This window comes from Sprattus sprattus (assembly GCF_963457725.1).
Source record: "Sprattus sprattus genome assembly, chromosome: 1".
Classification (NCBI taxonomy): Eukaryota; Metazoa; Chordata; class Actinopteri; order Clupeiformes; family Clupeidae; genus Sprattus; species Sprattus sprattus.
The window spans coordinates 56322122-56339516 of NC_137920.1; the positions used below are offsets into that span (position 1 = coordinate 56322122).

At 45.8% G+C, this 17395-nt stretch overlaps 1 protein-coding gene across 1 annotated transcript; it reads left to right on the forward strand.

The window, feature by feature from the left end:
* Nucleotides 1–4035: 4035 nt before the first annotated feature.
* Nucleotides 4036–17110, forward strand: zdhhc20a (zDHHC palmitoyltransferase 20a; the record flags this gene model as incomplete). Its single annotated transcript, XM_080856539.1, has 13 exons — nt 4036–4168; nt 7350–7376; nt 7629–7723; nt 8511–8631; nt 11779–11848; nt 12421–12453; nt 12805–12925; nt 13278–13316; nt 14379–14414; nt 15682–15814; nt 16017–16143; nt 16541–16624; nt 17008–17110. The coding sequence occupies exons 1-13, from the start codon at nt 4051–4053 to the stop codon at nt 17108–17110; spliced, it is 1107 nt and encodes a 368-aa protein (XP_080712665.1). The 5' UTR covers nt 4036–4050.
* Nucleotides 17111–17395: the final 285 nt, after the last annotated feature.

Consider the following 17395-nt stretch of genomic DNA (forward strand, 5'->3'; position numbering starts at 1 on the left):
GCTCAGGACATGGGCCATTCCACACCCACCAGACCACCCGGGTGACAGTGTCAAGCATCTTTGGATCTATTCCCAATTTTCAGAATAAATGTAGTTAGATGGTGTCACAAAGTCAGCGAGATATGTGTAATATAGTGTTATATTTTAGGACAAGGAGATCATACATAGGTCATCCCATCCACCCCCCTCCCCATCTCTACTCCATTTGACAGCAGGGCACCTATTTAATTAGAGATGGGGTGATGGTGAGATATTCCCGACCCAACCCTATTGTTAACAAGGACTCGGAGAGAGTTGGGGGTAAACCCCAGCAGAGAGGGACACAGTGAGGGAGTGAGTAGAGCTGCACTAATGAACCCAGCCCCTAAGCCACAACACTAATCAGTGTAGAAGCTGTTTCCTGATTCAGTGAGTGATTTTGTTCCGGTGATTTCTGCCGTTTGTAATAGCCATTCAGTTGTCCTAGAGCCACTTAGCATTAACAAAGAGTTTAGCCCACCCGCCTCGCTCTGGTCTTCTTCCATACTCGGGCCATGGATATTTAAAGTGTATGGTGATGGATACTGTTATGCCTTGCTATGTAATGTGATGGTTTATTTATTCTTCCGATCCTATATCTTGTCATTTCTGAAGAGTGGGGAGCTCAGGCTATTTTAGCTGGCTCCCCACCGCCTCTCTGTAATCAAGCACATTTATAGATTCCCAGAGGATTGCATATCTCTGCCAAGATGGAAGTGGTCTAAAATAGCTCAAAACAAAGACACAGGTTTCAGCTCAGGTCTCTACCGTCACAAAGCTCTTTCTCAGGGAGCACTGCAGAAGCCTTCTTTCATAAACATCTGAGTGCATAGACAGTATCACGACAGACTGCACCTGATAATAGTCAGCTGCCCCATAATGTTATCTATCTTATCCAAGTGTCCACAGATCCCATGTATTTACATTAAAGGCCATGGAACACTGCTGTCTTATATAGACATACTGGAAAGATTTACTGTGCTTGTATTTAATGCTAAATCAGATTTAACTTCATGATTATTACACTTATTTTAGATATAATGAATAATGTTTTTTGATTTCATTATTCATCAATTTATTGTGCCAAAATGCCAAATTCTTTGAGACATGGTTGGAATAAATTAAGACTGAAATCTAGACAAAAAATCACGTTAAAGACAGCGAGATGGATAGAGAGACAGAGCGATGGAGAGAGAGATGGGGAGAGAGAGGGACTAAGAGTGGGCTGGAGAGGGAGAGGGAGGTGGAGAGAAAGAGATGGGGAGAGAGAGAAAGGTGGATAGAGAGATGGGGAGAGAGAAAGAGAGAGAGGGAGGTGGAGAGAAAGAGATGGTGAGAGAGAGATGGGGAGAGGGACAGAAAGAGAGAGAAAGAGAGAGAGAGAGAGAGAGGTGGTGAGAGATCTCTATCTGTTTTGAACTCTTTTCTGCCCTGTCTTTGAGATCCTGAGGCAGCACAAGATCCCCTTATCTCCCAGATTTCATGTGAGAAGGGAACCAGTGGAAACAGACAGGTCTTTTGTTCCTTCGAGTACCAAACAGCCCAAACAGCCTAACAGCCTCTCACTTCCCCCAAACAGCCTCTCTCTTCCGCCAAACAGCTCCTGACGTCTTTAGCGAATCTGGCCCGGGTGGGTGCCTGATCTGGCCCCGATCCTTGCCCGAGCTATGCCATCACCTGGGTCCCTCTCCGCTCACAGGAGCAGCACTGGAGAGTGTGCAAGAGACCAGGGCAGAATATGAGGAGGGGGTTTGCCCCCCAGGGCAGAATATGAGGTGGGGGTTTGCCCCCCAGGGAAGTATATGAGGTGGGGGTTTGCTCTCTGAGATCCACATCTGATCCTTTCCCACACGTCCGTGTGGATGACACATTCAGGGCCCACTCTGAAGAGTAGCTCACAGAGCACAAACACTAACAAACAGCTCCTCTGTTTCCGTTGAGCCAAGGGAACTGGCTGTGCATGTTTTGAATGTGACATTTAATCCTGTTTCACTTTCAGTCAAGATAGAGTTGTGCAGCACCGTTGATTTGCATCTGTATATATATAAATAAGTGAATATAATGTGTGTAGAAAGCACAATATGTATAAATCTGTCATCTATGTTGAAAAGATAAATATGAAAAGAGCATTGAGTGTTCAGTGGTTGGTCCTGTGTTGTGGTACTCCTCCACCTTGTTTGCGGGGATGAAGGGAGAGGAGCATCTGTGTACTATGACAGACTTAGTGTAGGGTTGACATACTTGGCCCAGTTCACACCTCGTCCCTTTAATCCTCTCATACTCTGTGATGTTCTCTCCTGGCTCAGTGGCTGCCGCTGTGCAGTGATTGCTGCGAGCTGTGTTTGAGCGCCATCTGCTGGCCACACTGGTGACGAGGAGGAAAAAAACACAGCAATGTAGGGGTGACGAAATGAGAGAGGGTGTGTGTGTGTGTGTGTGTGTGTGTGTGTGAGAAAGAGAGTGAGTTAAGTGTATGGATTTATATATATATGTGTGTGTGTGTGTCAGGGGGGGATGGTAAGAGAGAAAACCTCAGAGAGAGAGAGAGAGAGAGAGAGAGAGAGAGAGAGAGAGAGAGATGAAAGAGGTTCAAATAGAGAGAATTAAAGGACATACTGCAAAGGACAGTGAACTGGTGAGAGACTGCCACTCTAACCACAAATCATATGCCCAACAGTCATGGGTGTGATGTTCTCTGAGGAACAGAAAAAAACATATTCCCGGAATTGGAGGTAGAGGGTGTGTATGTGTGTTTTGTGCAATTCTTTGACGAACACAACTTATTTACAGTAAAAATCTACGAGGCACGAGGCACTAAGAGTTGAACTGAGTACTATATGCTGACATCTTTATCCACCTTAAGGCAGTAGTGCCCATCACTGTTCCTTGTAACGGCCTGTACTCGACAGGAGAGCCGAACAGGCCTCAGCCTCTCTCTATGAGAGAACTAATCCTTCCCTCTCACTGGCTCAGGCGAGGCGAGGAATGGGGCAGATTGATGGCCAGGCACTCATGGCCTCCCTCCAGCTCAATTACAGGCCTTGGTGCTCTGAGACTGATGTGGGAGAGTGGCTCCCCCCCCCCCCCTAATTTGCCCTTTGTTGTCAGACATACAGTAAACTACAAACATGCCCACACACACACAAACACACATGCTCAGATACACATACACGCTCTCACACACACACATGCTCAGATACACACACACACGCTCACACACACATACAGTACATGCTCAGATACACGTACACGCTCACACACACATAAATGCTGAGATACACACACACGCTCACACACATACATGCTCAGATACACACACACGCTCTCACACTCATACATGCTCAGATACACACACAGACACTCACACACAAACATGCTCAGATACACACACACACACACACACTCACACGCATACATGCTCAGATACACACACACGCTCACACACACACACATGCTCAGATATACATACAAGCTCACACACACACATACATGCTCAGATACACACACACGCTCACACACACATACATGCTCAGATACACACACACGCTCACACACACATATACTCAGATACGCACACAAGTTCACACACACACACACACACACACACACACACAAAGAGGACAGACCTTCCAAACCCATCCTAATACACACAGGAAACTACAAATAAGACTAAATGTGGTTTTACTAGACTACGACATAATAATTTGGTATTGTATGCTTTAAGAACCTCACGTCCATTGGCTATTATATTCTATTCAGTTAAAATTACACAATTTGATCTGCTAATGCAAAAATATCTCAGCAAACTTATTTTATACAACAAACAATAGAGGTATCAGTAAAGTAAGGGGGCTACAGCGTTCGAATCAAATCCGGATGGGCCGTGTCGGTATCCATGAAACAGCTTTACAGTACAGATGTGCAGTGATTTCATCTCATGGTCAAACCCGTCTTTGTGCTCCTCTCTCTTCTCTGCTACCCATCGGAGGACCTGACGTCACACAAACCCTCTTTTCTGCAGGCGGATTAAAGATGGCGCCCTCGCACGTACTAAGATGCTGTCAGCGGGGCTTATCCTGGATACCGGTTATTTTCATAAACCTAGTCGTTTGCTGGTCTTATTATGCCTATGTCATGGAGCTCTGCATATGTAAGTACATGTGTTTCGTGTATGTTAATTAGATATTTTTTGTTTTGTGTGTTGCAAAAAAAGTTATCCGTTAGTTTGTATGGACAGCACGAAGTGAATGAGGTGACTGTAACAGAGTGGTACGATTATTTGCGGAAAAGCGTCTGCCCAAGGCAACCTCAGTTTTTGATAGCTTTCACAGTATAATGCTGTCAACTAAATATGTGTTTATGTATTCGTTGTATTTTTAATACATGTAATAATCCTAACATGGAACGCGTTGTCTAGAACTTGGACTGCTACATTGTATCTCTCTACCAGCGGCTACCAAAGTAACTTCGGGGATGGAATGTGGGCGCATTCTTTTGGGAGAAATTAATGCTTGTCGACCTAGCAGCCGCATAAGTTTGTTATGCTGTAGTCAAAACAGGGACGGCGGCTCAGGCAGCAGTGATTCATTCACTTGTATCATATTAGCGAACATAATAACCATCCATGTTTTTCTGGGTTGAAGTATATTCCTTCTTTGCTTACCGTAAATGAAATGTAGGCTACCAGTTGCCACATATGCATTTATCAGCAAACCAGAACTAACTGGTCCTACCAAACCGGTCAAACAAATGGTGTTGGATTTACTTTTGACATATTCTAAGTGGCTTCAACTATACCCGAATAGAATAGGCATCAGTCTGTTCGCAGAAGCTCAACTATGTCCGTGTGATCGAAAGCTGTTTCTGACAAACAGGAAGAACAAAATGCCAGTGACAGCAGTGTCCCAACACTTCCCTCACGGCCTCTCTGAGAACGCAAGCTTGAGGGAAATTTCATCATTTCAAGTTTATAGCGATCTTGTTTGCTGCTCACTGTCAATTCAAATTGAACTTGAACAGATGAACAGTAAATGTTAGTGCCTTCTCTCTGTCGGTCAGGTCGTAATTCCCATGATCAGTCTGCACAATTAAGTCCCCTGGTGGACTGTTTTAATCATTTCATATCCACAGTCCATAGCCAGAGATAATTTAACTACTTGCCTGTCTAGACATCCAAAAGAGCTGTTGTCATAACAACATGGTTCAGAAACAGATCTGTTGAGTATTGGATCTGTTCGAGACCTGTTCCAGACCCTGTTGCTCTCTAGCAAAGCCTATGTTAGCTGCCCCTTTAACGCTCCGGGCGCTGCTGGGACTGTGGCCTGAGGTCAGTGACAGTGGGCGCTAAGTCTCCTAGCCTGTTTACTCAGCGGCCCCGGGGCTGTTAATCTCCCGCAGCGTCTGTTAGGCTACAGCAGGGCCTGACGTTACAGCATCGCTGTCTGGGGAGACTGGAGAAGAGCCTGAGGTCTATTATAGTGTTATATGAGTGGGGTCACTGTAGCAGGGCCTGACGCTCACTGCAGCAGCCCAGTCTGGGTATATACACAGAACCTAACACTTACTAGAGCGGTCTAGGGCAGTCCTGGGGACCCGCTATCTAACTGGGGCTGAGATTGGAGCTGATAGTCTGACCTTAGAGTTGGCTAATTAATGATCTCTAAGATTTATAAATAAATCTGGGAATGGAACAAGTGTGTGTCCATTATGTAGGAATAAGTGTGATCACAGTAACAATAAGCACAGTGTGCAGAGACGGTCTCCAGGAAGAAGTATGCACATCCTAAATTTGACTTGAGTGTATGGTGCTTTAAACTCTGGGCTGAAAGCAGTCTGAGAGCAGTCTCTGGGTTGAGAGCAGTCTGAGAGCGGTCTTTGGGCTGAGAGCAGTCTCTGGGCTGAAAGCAGTCTTTGGGCTGAGAGCAGTCTCTGGGCTGAGAGCAGTCTCTGGGTCGAGAGCAGTCTTAGAGCAGTCTGCATGAGGCACGCAAACCTCTCCAAATCAGAGGCACAGCAGTTAGTATAATTTTGATGAAGTGGTGTTATTCCAAATTCCACACACACACACACACACACACACACACACACACACACACACACACACACACACACACACACACACACACACACACACACACAGTTCCAGTCACATGCACACACTTAAACTGTCACTCACAATCACACACTCACTCACACGGGCATACTCACTCACACAGGCATACTCATCCCACCCCACCCCACACACACACCCACATGCACACCCATCAACTTCACCCATACTTGTACCCCCCCCCTCTCTGTCTCTCTTCCTGACTCTCTCTCTCTCTATCCACACCCTCTTTCTATCTCTACCCCCCCTCTCTCCCTCTCTTTCCCTCCCTCCCTCTCTTTCTCCCTCTCTCTCCCTCCCTCCCGCTCTCTCTCCCCCCTCTTTCCCTCTCTCTCTCTGTCCCCCCTCTCTCCCTCTCCCTCTCTCTCTCTCTCTCCCCCTCTCTTTCTTTCTCCCCCCCTCTCTCTGTCTCTCCCCCTCTCTCTCTTTCTCCCCCCTCTCTCTCTCTCTCCCCCTCTCTCTCTCTCCCCCTCTCTCCCCCCCCCCTCTCTGTCCTTTGTAATGAAAGGCACCTGCCAGTGTGTTGGTGGGTTGTGGGGGTTCCCCGGCTAGCTGAACAAAGCCGCCTCAGACAGGCACTCCCACATGGCACTGCCAGCCTGGGAGTGCCTGCTCAGAGCCTTGGGACAGAGGTGTGTGTGTGTGAGAGAGAGAGAGAGAGTGTGTGTGTGTGGATGCAAGCGTCGGGCTGGAGTTGAATGTGTGTGTGTGTGTGTGTGTGTATGAGAGAGAGCATATGTGTAGGAGCAAGCATGTGGTTGGAGTTAGTCTACACACTGTGTGTGAGGCATGTTTGTTTAGGAGTAGTGTGTGTATGGCGATGTCAGGCATGTTTGTTTAGGAGTAGTGTGTGTATGGCGATGTCATGACCTGGTATCACAGGGGGCACAGCAGGGTGATAGAACAACACTGTGCGTGTTTGTGTGTGTGTTTGTGTGTGTGTACGTGTTTGTGTGTGTGTGTGTGTGTATGTGTGTGTCCGTGTTTGTGTGCGTGTCTGTGCGTGTGTGCGTGCCTGCATGCATGTTTTTGTGTGTGTGTGTGTGTGTGTGTGTGTGTGTGTGTAGAACTGTGAGTGAAGCTGGTGTATTGAGACACTAGCAGCTGTACAGTGAAATGGGATTTTGTTGTGCTTGTGTGATACGACTGTACATATAGACCATGAGTTTCACTCTTTAATGTCCATCTTTCTCTCCCCATGTGTCCTGTAAATTCCACACAGATACAATCCCCAACGCGGAAGAACAAGGTGAGATGGAGCACAGAAAGCTAACAGTTGTGAACAAAAATTAATGAAGTTCAAAAGCATCTCTTACAGTTTACCACATGTATCACATGTTCATAATGAAAAGGACTTTCTTTGGGCCAGTGTGGAATTGTTCAGAATAGGTCCCAAAGTGCATATTTCTAGAACTGTAATAATATAGTAGTAGTTTTCGTCTCTGTCGGTCTCTCTCTCACCCTCTCTCTCTCTCTCTCTCTCTCTCTCTCTCTCTTTCAGTCATATATCTGGTGGTCTTTCATCTCTCCTTTGTCATGTTTATGTGGTCCTACTGGAAGACCATCGTCTCCAGGCCAACCAACCCCTCCAAAGAGGTACAGAAGCTTCAGCATCAGTCTGTCTGTGTCTGTGTCTGTGTCTGTGTCTGTGTCTGTGTCTGTGTCTGTGTCTGTGTCTGTGTCTGTGTCTGTGTCTGTGTGTCTGTCTGTCTGATGTTATATCCCAAGAATTGGATTTCCTCTGTATTCAGGTTAATTCCTTCTGTGTGTGTGTGTGTGTATGTGTGCGTGTGGGTGTGCGTGTGTGTGTGCGCGTGTGCATGTGTATGTATGTGTGCATGCGTGTGTGTGCGTGTGCATATATGTGTGTGTGTGGTTGTGCACATGTGTGTGTGATTTTCTATTTCAGACTGCTGTGTGGTTAGTTGGGCGTATTCCAGACCACTCTGTATTTACAAGATCTGTGTGTGTGTGTGTGTGTGTGTTTGTGTGTGTGTGTGTGTGTGTGTGTGTGTGTGTGTGTGTGTGTGTGTGTGTGTGGATTGTGGAAGTAAGGGTATCTGTCTGTTTTTGAGAATTGATTCATTTGTATACTAAAACATTTTGATCTTTCAGTCAGTTATTGTATGACACACTGGTATTATATTTATACCTGCAACCCTTGGTGGGTGTGTTTTTTTTTTGGTCTAAATCTGTGTGTGTGAGTTCTCTGTGATCTGTGACCTTGGTAGGTGTCTGTATAATGTATGGCCTCTTTGTTTTCGCGTGTTTGTATAATCTTTGACCTCTGTATGTGTAACGTTGACCTCTGTGTGTGTGTGTAATCTGTGACCTCTTCGTGTGTGTGTGTGTGTGTGTGTGTGTGTGTGTGTGTGTGTGTTAGTTCTGTCTTCCTAAGGCAGAGAAGGAGCAGTATGAGAAGGAGGAGCGGGCGGAGGTGCAGCATGAGATCCTCAAGAAAGTATCCAAAGGCCTGCCAATATATACACGGACTGGAGGAGGAGGTACACTCACACACACACTAACACACACACACACACTCACACACACACACACACACACTCACACGCACAGCCAAAGGCCTGCCTATATACACACATCTTCAAATCTTCACACATGCACACACACAAACAGACACACACACAACCACACACACACACGCTCTGACTCTCACACAGACAAACCACTTCCTCCTGACTGATGTGGTTTGTGAGGCGGCACCCCCGTCTTCTTTTAGATTGTGTCAGTTAGAGACAGAACAGTGAGAAGTGGTTTGGCCTTCTGGTCACTCATATTCCTGGGCCTGCTCTGAGGCTGGAGAGTCAATCATATTCCTGGGCCTGCTCTGAGTCACTCATATTCCTGGGCCTGCTCTGAGGCTGTAGAGATGCAGTGATTCCAGTGCACTGCAAATCAACTTCTAAAGTGGAATTTAGGGTCGGTTTTAGACGCAGAACCGTAAGCACGTAATTTACATAAGGGACTCGTTTTGATTCACGGTTCCTTAAGGTTCCTAAGGTTCCCTAAGGATTGTGCGTGTTGCAAAGCAAATCAACACCAGAACTGTAGGTTTTATTTTGAGTGAAGTAAGCGTATTTATTGCAGCAGGACAAAGGAAAAAACTAACCGGAGCATGGAAGTGTAGTGGGCGAAAGGCTTGATGTTATGAATACATGTGTTACACAAAATACAAAGGTTGGAAATTCAGTACCAGTGGCGAAAAAGACAGATCACATGATGCAGAAGTTCGTTTATTGACACATCTTTTAATGACGGCCACAGCGCTTTAAAACGATGTGTTTATGAGTTACATTATTCAAAGATGAGAGGTAAACGGCGAGAGAATCGCCAGGTGTACCTTCTCATCATGAGTGTATGTTGTCAGTGCTTGTAAATACAATGGTGTTAGCCGCAAGTTAACTCCACGTTAATGTTAGCTTTTGTATATGAGCAGACCGGGCTCATTCTATCAAACTCACAGGTGCAATTGATTGATTCACGTCAATATGAACTCAATGAATGATATCACCATGACTCACAAGTGGTGGAAAATGAATATGAAAGTATTTGTAAGGTGAATTAGCGCGTTCTCTCCAAACAATCGCGGGTGAGAATGGGATATTCTCTCCATAAATTCGCTGTCATTTGAGCGTCCTTATAAGTGTTTAAAGAGGGTTTTGTAAAGGAGTTCATGTCTTTGGACCTCTTCTTTTATGTTTGTTCATAAGCAACAAGAAAAGGCTTGAGAGACGGTCTGCAGGCTATTTATGATTAAAAAAAATTCTGGGTCTAAAAAAGACTGTAGTATGCTATGGAAACATGAGACTCATGAAAGGCTGTGGTAAGCTGGCCAATCACAGTCCTTGCGAGCTGCGTGGGGCCGGCGTGTCTTTGTCGGATAGTCAGACATTTTGGGGGACACACTTAAACACGTAAGGGGAGTTATGTAACTGCGCAAGGGGTTGCGCAAGGGCGTTTAAAACTGAGTATAATCCGGCATTAAGACCATGGGTTTGATACCCTGAGTGGAGGAGGTGGTAAGAGTAGAGTTGGTGTTAACATCACTAAGATCATGGGTTTGATACCCTGAGTGGAGTAAGGTGCTAACGACACCAAAATCATGGGTTTGAGGCCCAGGGATCACACCTACTGATATAAATGTATATCTGGACTGAAGACGTACTGTAAGTCGCTTTGGAGAAAAGTGTCTGGGAAATTAGTAAATATAAATGTCATGTTTAGGCCTCATCTGAGGCTGTAGGGTCTGCTGTGTTTCCAGTCTGCTCCACACCAGCGTCTCCACTAGGCCAGAGACATCCATCAGCTCCACCCCCTACCCCAGTGTAAGAATAGTGTGACGGTTCAGGAGTTATGCTCAGACGGATGCCTTAATACACATGTGTCAAACTCAAGGCCTGCGGGCCTGATCAGGCCCGACAAGCCATTTAATCTGGGCCGCCAGCTCCTCAGAATGTTGCAAAAAAGTTCCATTGATTAGAATGAGCAACGATGACATTTTATTTGGTTTGGCTAATTTTACCTCAGGATTAATAAAGTATCCATCTTTTTATCTATCAGAGCTTGTCTGCCGTGGCCGATGGTATGTCGAACGCACCACAAATACTGCAAGTCCTACAATGCACTGTCCCCGCGTTGGTAGCATACGTCAATTTAGGGAACGCTTGCCCCACTGTCCGGCACTCGACTTACACCCATTTTTTTTTATTTCGCCCCTCTGTGTATTTGAGTTTGACACCCCTCCCTTAATGGCTCCTTTTCAGTGCGAAGTTTGTGTCTACTATATATTTACAGTTCATGGTGTATTGAGTGAAAAGATTGCCATAAGCTTCAGGTATCACAGATCTACTTTGGAGATCAGGAACAGCATGAATATGAGCAGGCGAATGTGTCTTTAGAGATCAGGAACAGCATGAATATGATCAGGCGAACGTGTCTTTGGAGATCAGGAACAGCATGAATATGAGCAGGCGAACGTGTCTTTGGAGATCAGGAACAGCATGAATATGAGCAGGCGAACGTGTCTTTGGAGATCAGGAACAGCATGAATATGAGCAGGCGAAAGTGTCTTTGGAGATCAGGAACAGCATGAATATGAGCAGGCGAACGTGTCTTTGGAGATCAGGAACAGCATGAATATGAGCAGGCGAACGTGTCTTTGGAGATCAGGAACAGCATGAATATGAGCAGGCGAACGTGTCGGCAAAGAAAAACGGCAGAAAGGGTTCCTGCAGACATCGTGCTGAAATGTTCACTAATCACAGTGACATAGGGTTCATAGTATCCTGTGTCTAGTTTGTGAAAGTGCTGTTGTCTCTGGTATAGTGTGCTGTGTGATTCTGTCTATTAGGAAATTAATGAGAGCTTGTTGTTGAATGTGTGTGTGATTGCTGTGAATGTGTGTGAGCTCGTTCAGTGAACGTGTGTGTGACTGCTGTGAATGTTTGTGTGACTGTTGTGACTGATGTGAGTATTTGTGTGACTGTTGTGACTGATGTGAGTATTTGTGTGAGTTTATTCAGTGAACGTGTGTGTGACTGCTGTGAATGTATGTGTGACTGATGTGAGTATTTGTATGAGTTTATTCAGTGAATGTGTGTGTGACGGCTTTGACCTTACCTTCCACTCCACAGCCATGCGCTACTGTGACCACTGTCAGGTGATCAAACCAGACCGCTGCCACCACTGCTCCACCTGTGACCAGTGAGTGACCCCGTGACTTTTACTCTGTTTAATCTCTGTCCTCACCTTTGACCTCTACCATCCCTTATCTAATCAGATCCTACCTGGTGTTGTGTCTGTGCTGTCTGCCTCAACCATTAGATTTATAAAGACACAGTCTGGGCTAAGATGATAATAGGATGATGAGATCATAGTAGTAATAGTTGTCCTAGGGATTAGAGATTGGGAATGACACTGATGACTGTCAGGTCTGATTGATATTCTCAGAGTCTCTGTCTGTACCTGGCTTTCTCTTTCCCTGGGTCCCTCTCAATCCACTGTGTGTGTGTGTCTGTGTCTCTCTCTCTCCATCCACTCTCTCTCTGTGTGTGTGCGTGTCTGTCTGTCTCTCTCTCAATCCACTCTGTGTGTGTGTGTGTGTGTGTGTGCGTGCGCGTGTCTCTCTGTCTCTCTATCCACTCTGAGTGTGTGTGTGTGTGTGTGTGTCTGTCTGTCTCTCTCTCCATCCATTATCTGTGTGTGTGTGTGTGTGTGTGTGTGTGTGTGTTTCTCTCTCTCAATCCACGCTCTCTATGTTTGTCTGTCTTGTACAGGTGTGTGCTGAAAATGGATCATCATTGCCCATGGTATGTAGACAATGTCTGTGTGTGTGTGTGTGTGTGTGTGTGTGTGTGTGTGTGTGTGTGTGTATTTGTGTCTGTTTGTCTGCCTGTCTGTGTGTGTGTGTGTGTGTCTGTCTGTGTGTGTGTGTGTGTGTGTGTGTGTGTGTGTGTGTGTGTGTGTGTGTGTGTGTGTGTGTATTTGTGTCTGTTTGTCTGCCTGTCTGTGTGTGTGTGTGTGTGTGTGTGTGTGTGTTTGTGTTTGTCTGTCTATCTGTCTGTCTGTGTGTGTGACTGTGTGTGTGTGTGACTGTGTGTGTGTGACTGTGTGTGTGCACATGTGTGTGTGCTCCCTCACCCCCTGCCATATTTCCCCAGGGTAAATAACTGTGTGGGTTTCTCCAACTACAAGTTCTTCGTTCTGTTCCTGGGCTACTCCATGATCTACTGCCTATTCATCGCTAGCACAGTGCTGCAGTACTTTATCAAGTTCTGGACAGTAAGTACACACACACACACACACACACACACACACACACACGTGTTTTCAACATGCACACATTATACTAACTTTGTCTCTCGGTCTCTAACTCTCACCCTTGCGATCATGGTTTCCATCAGCATTGCATATACTACATGCCTGATTGTGAGGAGCTGTGATTGCATGTTTGTGTTTATGTAAAAGTGTGTGTGTGTTCATGTGTATGTGTGTGTGTGTGTGTGTGTGCACGTGCTCTCATACCCAGCATATGTACTGGTCTAGTAAAACCCCATCTTTCTCTCTCTCTCTCTCTCTCTCTCTCTCTTTCTCTACTTCTCTCTGCTTTTCTGTCTTTTTTTTGTGTCTGGAGTGCTTTCTGACCCGGGACATTCCCCATCTGCAGGCCAAGGTGTCCGGCAGGCGTTTTTAATGTTCTATCTCAGCTTCCTCCAATCTCAGACCTGCAGAGAAACTACATTTCCCATATCCCATTTGCCATCATCTGTAATTAGTTGGTTAAAGGGATGAATCACTGTTAATGCTGGTTACTGTTATTCTGATCTCCAGTCAGTGTGCTGTGATAACAGACTAGCATGGCCACCTTTTAATGAACAGGAAAAGCTTCTATCAGGTTGAGTTTGGACACGGTTGGTTGGTGTTGGTTGACTGTAGTTGTACAGTAGCTCCCCTGTGTAGAGATAAACTAGTAAACTTCAGCTCTTCACTTCTGGACCAGCTCCTACTGTTCGAGTAAGATCCAAGTCTGGTTGTTTCAACAGTTTCAACAGTTTTATGTGCACTGGGTATAAAGTGTCATAAATCGTGAATCGTAAATAAAAACCTGAACTATAAAGTATCATATAGATAAAAATAGAATATAAAATAATAATATAGAATAGAATATAGAAAGAATTATAGTAAAGGTGTCCATATTTGGGAGTAGGAGATGAGGGGAGTGGATTGGGCTCAGGGCGTGGAGGATGTCGTACATGGTGTTATTTGGAAGTTGCTGCTGCTGTTGTTGTTATTGTTGTGTTGGTCTCCGAGGTAACGGTTTAAAATGCAGCTGTGTGCGTCAGTGAGACGAACTGAAGTGAAGAGTTTGAGCTCTTCAGCGTTGTGTCTGGTTTTCTGTACTTTATGTGAGCCTATGAAATATGTTTTTGTCTGTGCGTAGGCTGTATGGGTGGTAGGGTAGTTAAAGATGTATACTTGTGTCTGTGTGTATGTGTCTCTCTCTCTCTGTGTGCGGGTGTGTGTATGTACGCGTGTGAGTGTGCGCACGTGTGTGTGTGTATGTGCGCATATGTGTATGTGTGTGTATATGTGCGCTTGTGTGTTTGTGTGTGTGTGCATGCAGTCGCCCCTATGTGTGTAACCTTGTCCCTCCTCTGTTGCTTTAACATATCTCTGTGTCTTTAACACTGTCTTAAGCTTTAACCTGTCTCTGTGTATCTAACACTGTCTAAAGCTTTGCCGACGGAGAGCTGCAGAAAACTGTCCTCAGGTAAAACACTGAACACCTTTTGAATGTGTTCAGCTATGTGTGTGTGTGTGTGTGTGTGTGTGTGTGTGTGTGTGTGTGTGTTCTTTTTTGCTGTGAGGTGTTTAGACAGAAGCCCCTTTGGAGTGCAACTGTCCACTCTAGAGCCTGCTATCTGCCAAGTCCAATGATAGCCATGAAGCAGTGAACCCTGCTTAGGGGTCCGGTCGGTGCATCTAGACTGGATCCGCCCCGATCAGACCCAGTTTTGTTCTACCCGATCAGACCCAGTTCTGTTCTTCCCCGATCAGACCCAGTTCTGTTCTGTTTCGGGCCCTATGTACACCTGGCATTTAAATGTGTTGTGGGTGATCGGATTGCAATCAGATAGTGTACGACCATTTGAAAGTACAGTGTAAATGCACCCAAGGACAGGTTACGATCCTCAATCGTATCTCAATGTGGTTGCGATCCGATCAGCCAAACCACTTCTGGAAGTGATCAGGTATGCACTGTGACCACGCTGAATACAAAAGTAAATCCACGTAATACTGTACTTCCTCCCACGCAAGAAAACACAGTAGCGCAGCTTCATGGACAGCTACTACCTTCTTCTACTCTTCTTCTTCTCTTTTTTTTTTTGCTGTTTGTTGTTTTTTTAACCCATGAGCTGGACACAGCGATCTTAACCTCAATCGTATCTCAATGTGGACACTGGAGACATACATATAAATACCAGGTGTAATTTTATTCAGGTTAAAATCTAGTTATGATCTGAACACGATCACGATAAATAGCCTGTAGACTGCCACTGCAGTCTGGTGTCCAGCACAGCTAGCTGTCCCACTGAAACACACACAGCTAGCTGTCCCACTGAAACACACACAGCACAGCTAGCTGTCCCACTGAAACATATGCAGCCAGCCAGGGGTGTGTTAGTGTGGGCACAGCGTTGAAGATCAGGGGTGGAAATGGCTGTGGTGTGGTGTGGTGTGGTGTAACTTGATGTGATGTGATGTGATGTGACATAGTATGCTTTGTGTGTGATGGATTAAGACAGAAGTGGACTTCACAATTTGACCTTTTCCCTACTTTTCCTCCCTCCCTCTCCTTTCCATCTCTCCCCCTCCCTCTCCTCTCCATCTCTTCCCCCTGTCTCTGTCCACTGTCTCTTTGTGTCCCCATCCCTCCTCCCCTGTCCGCCTCTGTTCTGTCCTGTCTCCTCCTCTCTGTCTCTCTCTCTCTCTCTGTCTCTCTCTCTCTCTCTATCTCTCTCTCCCCCTATTCTCAGAATCAGCTGCCTGACACTCATGCTAAGTTCCACGTTCTGTTCCTGTTCTTCGTGGCCACCATGTTCTTCATCAGCATCCTGTCTCTGTTCACCTACCACCTCTGGCTGGTGGTGAAGAACCGCACCACCATAGGTACACACACACACACACACACACACACACACACACACACACATTCACACACACACACACACACACACACACACACACACAACAGCTTGCCGCATGTGTACCTATCTTTTAACGAAGGTCGAAGGTTTTTTTTTTCTTTCTTTCTTCCTTTTCTTTATTTCTTTTTTTTCTTTCTTTCTTTCTTTCTTTCTTTCCCTCTCAGAGGCGTTCAGGGCTCCTGTTTTCAGGAACGGCGCTGATAAGAACGGCTTCACGCTGGGCTTCAAGAAGAATGTGGCCGAGGTGTTTGGAGACCAGAAGAGATACTGGGTCCTGCCCATCTACACCAGGTGAGAGAGAAAGAGAAAGAGACGGATAGGGAGGGATGGAGGGAGAGAGGGAGAGAGAGAGAGAGAAAGATAGAAAGATAGAGAGAAAGACTGGGAGAGAGGGGAGGGAGAGGGAGACACCAGAGAGGAGCTTCTGCAGGAGGAGGTGCACTCACCCTTCAGATATGCTAAGAGATTAAGGATTCAGAGTCAGAGTCAGGGTGAAAGTCCTTGGCCAGGATCCATTACACTGTCTGACACACATTCAAGTGGAGGTCAATGAACTGATCAGGTCAGTTAGTACCATACTGACCAAAGCCAAAGTCTACTGTGGTTCTGTGTCATACTGTGGTTCTGTGAAGTATCTAATTCTCATAAGGTGGAGTGAAGATGTTTCTCTCATTCTCTTGCCTTTCAGTTTGGGAGACGGACACACGTTCCCCACTCGACTGGTGAACATAGACCCAGAGCAACTGATGGGGGAACAGCACAACTCCAAATGGTAAGCTGGTCTTGTGTTCTAGAACAATTCTAGAACTGACATTGCACAGAGAAAAGCATTGAGTTCAGAGGTAAACAGAGATTCCGTCATATTGTTTTATATAGATATGATCTCATAAAAAGATAATCTTCCCCCAATATTCCCATGCAGTACATACATTTAGTTTCAGGCATGAATCAGATTCATTGCAAGTATAAGAATATTAGAGGAAGATTATCTTTCCCCTAGTCCTTCGGAATATTGTCTTAAGTGTGCTAACTACAGTAATTCACCAGAGAGCTTTCACACTGGCTCTACTATATTGAGACTGAGGGTGTAACGACCGATGTGTGCGGGCACCTGGTGTTGTGTCCTGACCTTGTGACGTTTGTGTTGTCCTGCAGTGCTTTAGATGGAGAGACCATCAGCCATCTCAACGAGGGCCAGGGGGGCAGTGCCAAGGATGGGGGACCCACAGTAACCGTCACTGTGGAGAATGAGTCCTAGTCAGGTGAGGTGTGTGTGTGTGTGTGTGTGTGTGTGTGTGTGTGTGTGTGTGTGTGTGTGTGTGAACAAGTCCTACTAAGAGTATTCACGTGGTGTAATTAACTAAGGAGTTGACCGCTACAAGTGAACTGATCTTTTAACTGATGTTTTTCTACAGGGATGGACTAGTGTGATGAACAGAGCCACACACTCTGCTTGGTGGTTGAGACCTGGAAAGGACAGAAGCTATCTTCTCACACACACACACACACACACACACACACACACACACACACACACACACAC